Genomic DNA, 12,637 nt, shown 5'->3' on the forward strand with positions numbered 1-12,637 from the left:
CGTATAAAATATATTTTTAAAATAAAAGATAAATTTAAGTGAAAAGTATACTTATCTCAGAATGGGAAAAGATAGTCACACATAAAAGTAATGAATTAAGCAAAGGAACATACTAATGCTGACTATATCATAAAGTAATATGTCATCCCTTCAAAGACCATATAAAACAAACTGAGAAAATATTTACTATAAATACAGAAGCATAAATACTTAAATATATTAACTAATTGCATCTTTTATATATAAAAGATATACTAATTTTATCTTTTATATATATATATTATATATAGCATAACACAGAACATGTTTGGTCTCTGTCTCTGATTCTTGACACACAGCTTCTAATAAAACCCTTGGAATTTCCTAAGCGATGGGAATGTTTTTTGTTCTTGAGAATGAATAAACACATTTCAGTCACACCTGAAATTGTGCTTATTTCCACCAGGTGATTTAGGGTGGGACCCCCAGCTGGCCTTACAACAGGGCTGGTTATCAGGATGACCAAGCAATTAGAGGGTTGGGACTTTCAGCCTGACTCACCGGACTTTTGGAAGAAGAGAGGCAGGGCTGGAAATTGAGCTCTATTAAAACCCTTGAAAAAAGAGATTCAATGATCTTCTGGGTTTATTACATATCAATTTCCTGGGAGTGTGGTGCAGCTGGAGAAAGCATGGAAATTCTTCTCCTCTCCTCCAATACCTTGCCCTAAATATATCATCCATGTAGCTGTTTTTGAGTTGTATCTTACATAATAAACCATTAAATATAAGTAAAGTATTTTCCTGAGTTCTGTGAGCCATTCTAACATTGTTACACTGTGGAGGGTATCATGAGAACCCCCAATTTATATCTGGTCTGTCAGAAGTATAGCTTACCTAATACTTGCACCTGATATGGGGCCAGTCTTGAGGGACGAAGCCCCTTAACTTGTGAGATTTCATGTGTCTTAGTCAGTTGTTGTGTGGCTATGAAGGAATACTAACACTAGGTAACTTATAAAAGAAATAGGTTTATTTGGCTCACAGTTCTGCAGACTGAACAAGAAGCACAGTGCCAGCATCTGCTTCTGGTGAGGGCTTCAGGCTGCTTCCTCTTGGTGGAAAGAGAAGGGGAACTGGTACGTACAGAGATCACATGGTGAGAGAAGAAGCAAGAGAGAGAGGAGGGAAGTTCTAGACACCTTTGAAAAAAAAAAAAAAACCAGCTCTCGTGAGAACTAACAGAGTGAGGAGAGAGGTCCGTCATTACTAAACAGATAGCAAACAAAACAAACCCAATGGATCAACAGGACAAAAAGTTTGTTCTTCAAAAAGATAAAATTGATACACTACTGAAGCAGGATATTTCCCCAACCCTTTCGCGGGATTCACGACAGGGGTGCCCTGTTTACTCAGCCTGTTGCTCTCAACTCCTCGCGGGAGGGAGCACAGGAGCAAAAGAGGCGGAAACTGGAGTATAGGAGCGCAGAAACCAGCCAGCCACTGCGGTGCTGGCAGGAGTGAACTTCACTCGCTGGGACCTGCTGCATTCCACCCCTCGCAGGAGGGAGCGTGCAGGTGAGCGGGTAAAGGAGCCGGAGCAAGTGCTTTTGGGTGTGGCAGAAACAAACTCCCTGACGGCCCCACAGCAGCATCTAAGGGGGGTGCCTGCGACCCTTGAAGCTCCAGAGGACATGTTTCAGTGCTCTTTTAGCTCTGCAGTCTGCAGATGGCTTAAGTGTTAACAGCTCAGTGGGCCGGCAGATGTCCTCTGCCAGCGAGGGCAAAGGGCCAGTGTGGCAGCCTTTTGTATCCACACTCGTGACTCCTGAGCTCTTGCCTGGCATCCAGAAAAAAATGCGGTCGCTCAAGCGAATTGAAGGATGGTAAATGCTAGAGATTTTATTGCCAGGGAAAATGGCTGTCAGTGGAAAGGGGAGCTGGAAAGGGGATGGGCACGTAATCATCCCCTCAAGTCAGGCCATCTCCAGCTGGACTCTTCTCCAAAGTTACACCGTCAAGCTGCCCCTCTGAAGTCAAACCACTTCTCTCCAATGTCCGGCTGTAGTCCCCAGTGTCCAGCTGCTTCTCTCTGCTGGCTGAGTCTGGGGATCTTTATAGGCACAGGGTGAGGGAGTGGGGTGGGCCTTGGATGTTTGGGAAAAGGCAGCATTTGAGCGGGAAAACAGGGTTATGGGTTCTCACTTTGGGCTACCGTCTCGGGCTTTTCGGCTTGAGGGTGGGGCTTTCCCAGGGACCCACCCTCTTCTGCCTACGATTTTTCTGCCCCCTGTCCCTATCACTATCAGCTAGACTAAAGAAGAAGAAAAGATAGAAGATCTAAACAAACAAAATGAGAAATAAAAAAGCAGGCATTATAACTCACCACAGAAATACAAAAGATTATTAGAAACTATTATGAACAACTTTATGCTCACAAGCTAGAAAAGCTAGAGGAAATAGATAAATTCCTGAAAACATAAAACCTACCAAGATTGAACCAGGAAGAAATACAACTCCCAAGGAGACCAATAATGACTAGTGAGAATTGAATCAGTAATTAAAAATTATCCCAAGAACAAAAAAAAAAGGCTAGGACCATATGGATTCACTGCCCAATTCTACCTCCAGAATAGAATAATAATTAGACTAATAGAATAACTAATAATTTTTGAAACAATTTTTAAAAATCAAGGAGGAGGAAAGTCTCTCGAACTCATACTACAAGGCCAGTATCATCTGATACCAAAACCAAACAAAGGCATAAAAAAAAGTAAAGACCAATATCTCTGGAAAACATAGATGCAAACATCCTCAAAAACTACTAGCAAATCAAATCCAACAGCACATCAAAAACATAATACATCGTGATTATGTGGGATGCATCCCAGGGATCCAAAGATGGTTCAACACATGCAAATCAAAAATTTGATCCATCACATCAACAGAATGAAAGAAAAAACCATATGATAATCTCAATTGATGCAGAGAAATCACTGAATGAATTTCAGCATCTCTTCGGATAAAAATTTGCAATAAACTCAGCATACAAGGAACATTCTTCAACATCATAAAGGCAATCTACAACAAACATAGAGCCAACATACAACCAACATTATACTTAACAAGGAAAAATTGAAAACATTTCCTGTAAGAACTAAAGCAAGGTAAAGATGCCCACTTTTATCTTACTTAACTGGAAGTCCTCACCAAACCAATAAGGCAAGAGAAAATAATAAAGTCATCCAGACTGGAAAAGAGGAAGTCAAATTATTCCTGATGATTGAGCTTTTGTCTAGAAAACCCTAATGACTCCACCAAAAAAAAACTTTTAGATTTGATAAATGAGTTTAATAAAGTTTCATGATACAAAATTAATAGACACATGTTAGTAGTGTTTCTATATACCAATAATGATCTAGCCAAGGACAAAATCAAGAAAACAGTCTCATTTACAATAGCTACCAAAAAATAAAATTAAATACCTAGGAATGTATTTAACCAAGGAGGAGAAGGATCTCTACAAGAACTACAAAACACTGAATTAAATAAATAAAATAAATTACAGATGATGCAGACAAGTGGGAAAACATCCTGTGCTCATGGATTGGGAGAATCAATATCATCAAAATGACCATACTTGTCAAAACAATCTACAGGATAAGGATTCAATGCAATCCTTATCAAAATAAAAATGTCATTTTTCACAGAAATAAAAAAATGTGAAATTTATATGACACAAGAACAGCTTGATTAGTCAAAGTAATCCTAACCAAAAAGAACAATGCTGGAAGCATCACATTACTTAGCTTTAAGTTACACTACAATCAAATGGTAACCAAAACAGCAAGATATAATTATAAAAATAGACACATAGATCAATGGAACAGAAAAGAGGTCCCAGAAATCCACATATTTACTTCAAGTTGATCTTCAATAAAGCCAGCAAGAACATACATTGGGGAAAGGACCATCTTCAAAAAGGTGCTGGGAAAACTGGATAGCATATGCAGAAGACTGACATTGGACCCATACCTCTCAGCATATACATGAACTAACTCAAGGTGGATTAAAGACCTAAATGTAAGATCTGAAACCATAAACACCCTAGAAGAAAACCTACAAAAAACTCTTGGACACTGGCCCAGGCAAAGAATACATGACCAAGTCCTCAAAAGCAAACACAATGAAAACAAAAGCAGACAAATGGGACTTAATTAAACTAAAAAGCTTCTGTACAGCAAAGGAAACAACAGAGTAAACAGATAACCTACAGAATGGGAAAAAATATTTGCAAATTATAAATCCAACAAAGGACTAATATCCAGAATCTGCAAGGAATTCATATGACGCAATAGCAACAAAATAACCAAGTAACCCCATTAACAAGTGGGCAAAGGACATGAATAGACACTTCTCAAACTAAGACATACAAGTGGCCAAAAAACATGGGAAAAAATGCCCAACATCACCAACTATCAGAGTAAAACCTTAATGAGATACCATCTTACACAAGTCAGAATGTCTATTATTAAAAAGTCAAAAACAATAGATGTCAAGAATGTGGAGAAAAAGGAAAATTTATACACTGATGTTGGGAATGTAAATTAGTACAACCTCTTTGAGAAACAGAATGGAGATTTCTCAAAGTACTAAATGTAGACCCCCCATTTGACACAGCCACCATACTACTCAAATACAAAATGAGCATAAAAATATCTCCTTCTAAGGGTCTACATGAGTAAATAAAAGAAAGGTGCATAAAAAATGTTAAAAGAGGTCCTATAAATTAAAAATTGCTAGTACAAGCTGGCTACTTTTTTCTTGTACCAGTTTGCAATAAAAATATATATTTCTGCTTTCTGAAAATATCTCATTTGTAATATTTCTTATTAAGTAATAACATACCATTTAGAATTGTTCCTATGGTTTTTATTAAAATGTTATGAAATTCAGATTCATCTGTTCTGTATGTCTCCTGTGCATATAATATTTGTACGAATATGATTCCTTATCTCTTTACTTTACATTTAGTATTTTTGTTGTTGTTTGCTTCGTAACGTTTTAGGTATGTCATTCGCATGGATGCAGATATCTTAGTGAACTAAATATAACAAAATGTACTACAAATTGTGGACAGAATGGGGTATGTAACAGTTACTATTTTTCTCAGTATAATTATGTTAATCTATGTCAATAACATGTTCTATGATAATAACAAAGTTCACAAGTATTAGATGTGAAAATTTCTTTTTGAAAATTGTCATTAAATAAGGAAAGTAGATCTACTATTTATACATACATATTATTAATGCATATAATCACATTGTTATAGGCCTCATGAGCAAGTAAGTTTACACTTTGTAAAAAATGCACCATGAAACAGAATCCATTATTATGATATTAGATTAAGATTATTAAATTTTGGAAATGGATTTATTAAGGACTATACTTACACTTTTATGCATATATATACATATTGTTTATAATTGAGTGTATGTGTACTTATATAATATTTATGAACATCCACACACTGTTACGCACATTGATTTATGAGATCAGAGTTTTCAATCCATTAAGATATGTTTCATTCCTCAACAGCTTCAACTTATTTCACTATATGGCTCATCCATACTATATTTGAAGCGCTATTCACTGATGCCCTTTCAATTAATGTTAAATTTTAGCTTAATTATTACAAATAGTGGTACAACAGATATGATTGTAAATTTACCTTTGCACATTGATATGCTTTCTTAAATTATTAGCAAATAAAATTTGTTTGGGCTGAACATATGCACAATTTGAATTTTTCTAATTAATATACTGTCATCAAGAAACATTATACCAGTTTTTTCTCCCACCTATCATGTATGAAAGTGTGTATTTCCTCATATTCTGTCCAGATTAGTTGTATTAATCTTTTAACATGCTAAGTCCATTGTTAATTTGCATTTATTTGATAATTAATAACACAGTTACTAAGTATGTGTAGTCATATCTGCCACTCGCATTTCTGTCTCCTCATCTATTGTAAACTTATCTACTGGCTTATAGAAATGTTTTAAACTTCATAAGTCATTCTAAGCATGCATTTGACTCCTTGTGGTCAGTGTCTTCTGCCATATTGATGATTCTTTTTTTATAGTAATTCAAGGAAAAAGTGGCCTGCCTGTGTGGTTTACATCAATTTTTCCCCAAAATTACTTACACATCTATTATTTACAGTTTCTTTTCTTTCTTACATAGTTTTAATTGACTTTCATAATGAATTTTGCATGCATTTATTTCTGAATTCTCTACTGGCCCTTTTTCCTTTCGTCTGCCAGATCACATTTTTACATTTTTTCTAGCTTTCTATATAAATTTTTTGTGTCTGTATCTGATTGAGCAAGCATCTTAAAATTTTGGCTTTCCCCCCTATTTTTTAAAATAAAATTTGGCTCTCATCACAACTATTTTTTAAGTCCAACACAATTTATAATAAATTTTTACTTCCACCATTCTATGGTTTCTAGCATCATAATCTGTATGCCCTTCTAATAAAAAGCATTTAAATTGTATCAAGAATGGTATTGACTTTATTAGAAATGTAAGAGACAAACAAGAAGATACCTCTATGATGTTTGAAAATATATTGCATGAACACTTATCATACTGCCTCTTATTTTTAAAATTATTTTTCATATTAAATTTAAAACTCCTTATATTAAATGGTAGTATTTTTAAAATTTACATTGACTAACAATCACATATAAGGCAGTTAATTTTTGGTTGTACATAAATGCTTTTTTTGTTTGTTTTGGTTTTAGATTTGCAATGAACATTTCCATTGTCAATGTGATCCTGGTTATGCTCCTCCAGATTGTGAGCCATCACTATCATCACCAGGAGGAAGTATCGATGACGGATTTTGGCTTTCAGTAGGTTAGTCTCTAGATCTGTGTTTCAATACAGCTTTCTGCTCTCATAGAAATGGTCTACATCTTTGCTGTCCTGTATAACTATCAAACATCCAACATGTGGATAATGTAACTAAGGAACTGAAATTTCAATTGTATTTTACCTAATTTAATTTAAATTTAAATGACCACTGTGACTAGCGGCTACTAAATTGGATCTAGAGCCAGACGGCTCTAAATCTTTCTGCCAACCAAAATTTTCTGTATAGTTTCAATTCTCACCTAGAAACAAACATTTTAAAAGCCATCCCCTTCACTTTAAGCAGGGTTCCCAGAATATTTCTATTTATACACAGAGTTTTCTATGTAAGTGTAGTTAAATTATAGAAAACATTGTAGTTTTATTATATAGTCTGTGTATTCCAAGGACGTCACCTACTGTGATATCCCAATTCACAATCAAATTCAATCTTTAAAGTTAACTGTAATATCGAAAGAGAAAAATCATGAAATTGTTCATGCCTACAGCATATGAATAGTCTGTGGCAATGAATATTTTTAAATTGATTTGATGAAAGTCATGAATAAATATATTTGTTTTTACTAAACCTTTCTTTTACTATTAGAATTGTATACTTGAATAAATACTTGAGGAATGGATTCATATGTCAAATATGCTGAAGTGGCATATAACTAGATGTATGAATATCTTAATATGGCAACTTAAGAGCATAGGAGTTAAAGACAATAGGAGTTAAAGATCAAGAAAAATATATGCCAAGAGGTTGTTAGAATGAGTTTCCTTGTTCCCACAACTTAGAATTTAGAGTACTTTATTGGTAGGTGATACTGAAGAAAGTAGTTTCAGTTAATTTAGGAAGAAAAAAGTAGTTGAAATAAATATATACATAAGTAAATTAAAAGAAGAATAAATTAACCTATGCTCATCTTTCACCAATGTTAAAATGTTGCAAACCTGTCCTACAATGTCAAAACCAGGAAATGAACATTGGTAAAATACAGAGACCTTAATCAGATTTCTCCAGCATATTTACACTCATTTGTGTGTCTGTGTGTTTGTGTGTGTGCGTGTGTGTGTGTGTTCTATGCAATTTTATCACAGTTTAGATTTATGTACAACTATCACAATGACAGTGCATAGCTGTATCGTCACTACATGGTTGTCTAACACGACCCCTTGGTAGATACATTTTTTTCTTTTCCCTCATCTCTAACTCTCCTTCCAACCATTAAATGCTTCTCCATCTCTCTAATTATGTGGTTTTATGAATGTTATATAAATAAAATTATATGGTTTTTATATTTGTGCAATTAACTTTTTTTCTTTAGCATAATTTCCATGAATAGGATCCAAGTTCTTGCATGTACCAATACTTAATTCCTTTTTATTGATGACTAGTTTTCATTTGTATGGATATGCCATAATTTTTTAACCTTTGATCCACTGAAGGACATTTGGGTGGTTTCCAGTTTTAGTTATTATGAATAACTCTGAGGTGAACATTCATGTGGAAGATTCTATGTGAAAATAATATTTTAGTTGTCTTGGATACATGCACAAGACTGAAATAGCTGAGATATATTGTAAACTACTTACAGTTTTAAAAGCAATTACTAAATAATTTTTCAGAATAGCTGTACTGTTTGACAATCCCACCAACAATGTATGAATTACCCACGTTTTTGCACCCTCACCAACATTTGATTGTACCACTGTTTTTTCTTTAATTTTAATCATTCTATTAGCTGTTTATTAATATCTCATTTGCACCTCCCCATGGATAATGATTTTGAATATCTTTAATATGCTTATTTGGTTGTATATTCTATTTAGTGAAAAGTCTATTCATACATTTTACAATTTACTAATTGGATTGTTTGTGCTTTTTAAGTGTTCAGTTTTGAGAGATTTTATGTTTTTTAATTTTTATTTTTCATTAGTATGGGTACATAATAGTTGTATATGTTCACGGGGTACATGTGCTCTTTGTTAGACATACAATGTGTAATGATCAAATCATAGTAATTGGGGTATCCATCATCTCAAGCCTTTATTATTTATTTGTATTAGAAACATTCCAATCACACTCTTTCAGTTATTTTAAAATATACAATAAATCATTGTTAACTATAGTCTCTCTATTGTGCTACTGAACACCAGACCTTATTACTTCTGACTGTATTTTTGTAACTGTTAACCATTCCCTTTTTATCTCCCCATTCCCTCTACCCTTTCCAGGCTCTGGCAACCATGAGTCCACTCTCTATGAGTTCAATTGTTTTGTTGTTTTTAGCTCCCACATATGAATGAAAACAGACAGGCACCATCTGTCTTTCTGTGCCTGGCTTATTTCACTTAACATAACAGCCTCCAATTCCATTCATGTTGTTGCAAATGACAGGATTTTATCCTTTTTATGGCTGAATAGCACTCGGTTATGTATATGTACCACATTTTTTTATCCATTCATCCACTGATGGACACTTAGGTTGATTCCAAATCTTGGCTATTGTGGATAGTGCTGCTTTAAATAAACATAGGAGAGCAGGTATCTCTTTGATATACTGATTTCCTTTCTTTTAGATATACACTCAGCAGTGGGATTGCTGGATCCCGTGGTAATTCTATTTTAGTTTTTTTGAGGAATGTCCATACTGTTCTCTATAGTAGCTATACTAATTTACATTCCCACCAACAGTGTGTACCAAGTGCTCCCCTTTCTCCACGTTCTCACATTATTGCCTTTCTTTTGGATAAAAACCATTTTAACAGGGATAAGATGATATTTCACTGTAGTTTTTAGTGGCATTTCTTTGATGATCAGTGATGCTGAACCCCTTTTCATATAGCTGCTTGCCATTTGTATGCCTTCTTTTGAGATATGTCTACTCAGATCTTTTGCCCATTTTAAAATTAATTTTTTTATTGAGTTGTTTGAGCTCCTTATATATTCTGGTTATTAATCCCTTGTCAGATAGGTAGTTTGCAAATACTTTTTTCTGTTCTGTAGGTTTTCCCTTCACTTGGTTGATTGTTTCCTTTTCTATGTAGAAGCTTCGTAGCTTGATGTGAGTGGATTTGTCAATGTTTGCTGTGATTGCCTGAGCTTCTGAGGTCTTACTCAAGAAATCTGTGCTCAAATCAGTGTCCTGGAGAGGTTTCCCAGTATTTTGTTCTAGTTGTTTTATAGTTTAGGGTCTTAGATTGAAGTCTTTAATCCATTTTTATTTGATTTTTGTATATGGCAAGAGATAGGGATCTAGTGTCATTCTTCTGCTTATGGCTATCTAGTTTTCCCAACACTATTTATTGAAGAGAGTGTTCTTTCCCCAATATATGTTCTTGACACCTTTATTGCAAATAAATTAACTTTAATTAAGTGGATTAATGTGTACGTTCTTTATTCTGTTCTATTTTTCTGTGTATCCGTTTTATTCCAGCATCAGGCTATTTTGGTTACTATAGCTTTGTATAGTGTAAGGTCAGGTAACGTGATTCCTCCAGTTTTGTTCTTTTTGCTCAGGATTACTTTGACAACTCTGTGTCTTTTGTCATTCTATATGCATTTTAGGATTATTTTTCTATTTCTGTGAACAATTGTATTGAATCTATATATTGCTTTGTGTGGTAAAGGCATTTTAACATTGTAGAACAGTTAAATTCAGTAAAGGTGCAGAATACAAAATGCCAACAGCCAACAATCTGAAAAACAAATGAAGAAAGAAATTCCATTTACAATAGCTACAAATAAGATGAACTACCTAGGAATAAACTAAAAGAAGTGAAAGATCTCTACAATAAAAATTATAAAACATTGATGAAAGAAATTGAAGAGGAAAAAAGAAAAAAAAACGCCATGTTTATGAAAGATTTTATGTTTTACAGATACATGTATTTTGTTGGATGTGTGATTTGTATATATTTTCTCCAAGTCTATAATTTGTTTTTTCTCAGAACAAAATTTCTCTTTATATGACTTTTACTAATAAGGTCCACTTTTTTAGTTACTGGATTGTGCTTCTGGTGTCAAGTATATGACCTCTCTATGAGTATTAGGACCTGAAGATTTAAAAAGTATAGCCTTATGGTTTCCATTGAAGCCCATAATATATTTTAAAGTAATTTTATATAGGATGAGAGATATGTCAAGATTAAATTTTTGATAAATGGATGTTCAATTACTCTAGGATTTTTTTTAATTTTTTGTTTCCATAGCTTTTTGGGGAAACAGGTGGTATTTGGTTACATGAATAAGTTTTTCAGTGGTGATTTGTGAGATTTTGGTGCACCCATCACCTGAGCAGTATACACTGAACCCAATTTGTAGTCTTTTATTCCTCACCCCCTTCCCATCCTTTTCCCCTGAGTCCCCAAAGTCCTTTGCATCCTCATAGTTTAGCTCCCATTTATGAGTGAAAACATATGATGTTTGGTTTTCCATCCTGGAGTTACTTCACTTAGAATAATAGTCTTCGATCCCATCCAGGTTGCTGCAAATGCCATTAATTCATTCCTTTTAATGGCTGAGTAGTGTTTCATCATAAATGTATGTATCATCACACAGTTTCTTTATCTCACAGTTTCTTTATCCACTTATTGATTGATGGGCATTTGGATTGGTTCCACATTTTTGCAATTCCAAATTATGCTGTTATAAACATGTGTGTGCAAGTATCTTTTTCATATAATGAGTTATTTTTAATGTACACAAATCAGTAGCTCTCCTATACGCCAACAGTGACCAAGATGAGAATAAAATCAAGAATTCAACTCCTTTACAATAGCTGCAAAAAATAAAATAAAATATTAGGAATATACCTAACCAAGGAGTTGAAAGACCTGTACAAGGAAAACTACAAAACACTGCTGAAAGAAATCCTAGAGGATACAAATAAATGGAAACACATCCCATGCTCATGAATAGGTAGAATCAATATTGTCAAAATGACCATACTGCCAAAAGCGGTCTACAAATTCAACACAATTTCCATCAAAATACCACCATCATTCTTCACAGAAAATAATCCTAAAGTTCATATGGAACCGAAAGAGAGCCCGCATAGCCAAAGCAAGACTAAGTAAAAAGAACAAATCTGGAGGCATCACATTATCTGATTTCAAACTATACTATAAGGCCATAGTCACTGAAACAGCATGGTACTGGTATAAAAATAGACATAGACAAGTGAAGCAGAATAGAGAACCCAGAAATAAACCCAAATACCTACAGCCAACTGGTCTTTGACAAAGCAAACAAAAACATAAAGTGAGGAAAGGGCACCCTGTTCAACAAATGGTGCTGAGAAAATTGGCAAGCCACATGTAGAAGAAAAAAACTGGGTCCTCATCTCTCACCTTATACAAAAATCAACTCAAGATGGATTAAGGCCTTAAATCCAAGACCTGAAACTACAAAAATTCTAGCATAATTTTTTAGAAAAGTTATCTTTCATCTATTGAATTGTTTTGCACCTTTGTCAATTTTTTTTTTTATTATACTTTAAGTTCTAGGGTACATGTGCATAACATGAAGGTTTGTTACATATGTATACGTGTGCCATGTTGGTGTGCTGCACCCATGAACTCGTCAGCACCCATCAATTCATCATTTATATCAGGTATAACTCCCCAGTGCAATCCCTTCCCCTCCCCCCTCCCCATGATAGGCTCCAGTGTGTGATGTTCCCCTTCCCGAGTCCAAGTGATCTCATTGTTCAGTTCCCACCTATGAGTGA

General features: G+C 34.4%; 1 protein-coding gene across 1 annotated transcript in view; it reads left to right on the forward strand.

The window, feature by feature from the left end:
• Nucleotides 1-12,637, forward strand: part of LOC105525147 (disintegrin and metalloproteinase domain-containing protein 18-like) — an 85,073-nt gene that overhangs the window by 54,913 nt on the left and 17,523 nt on the right. The window contains exons 17-18 of the mRNA XM_011960674.1: nucleotides 5,047-5,124; nucleotides 6,791-6,905. Coding sequence (XP_011816064.1) covers nucleotides 5,047-5,124; nucleotides 6,791-6,905 — 193 coding nt within the window. The remainder of the gene's footprint in view (nucleotides 1-5,046; nucleotides 5,125-6,790; nucleotides 6,906-12,637) is intronic.

This window comes from Colobus angolensis, unplaced genomic scaffold (assembly GCF_000951035.1).
Source record: "Colobus angolensis palliatus isolate OR3802 unplaced genomic scaffold, Cang.pa_1.0 Scaffold52, whole genome shotgun sequence".
NCBI lineage: Eukaryota > Metazoa > Chordata > Mammalia > Primates > Cercopithecidae > Colobus > Colobus angolensis.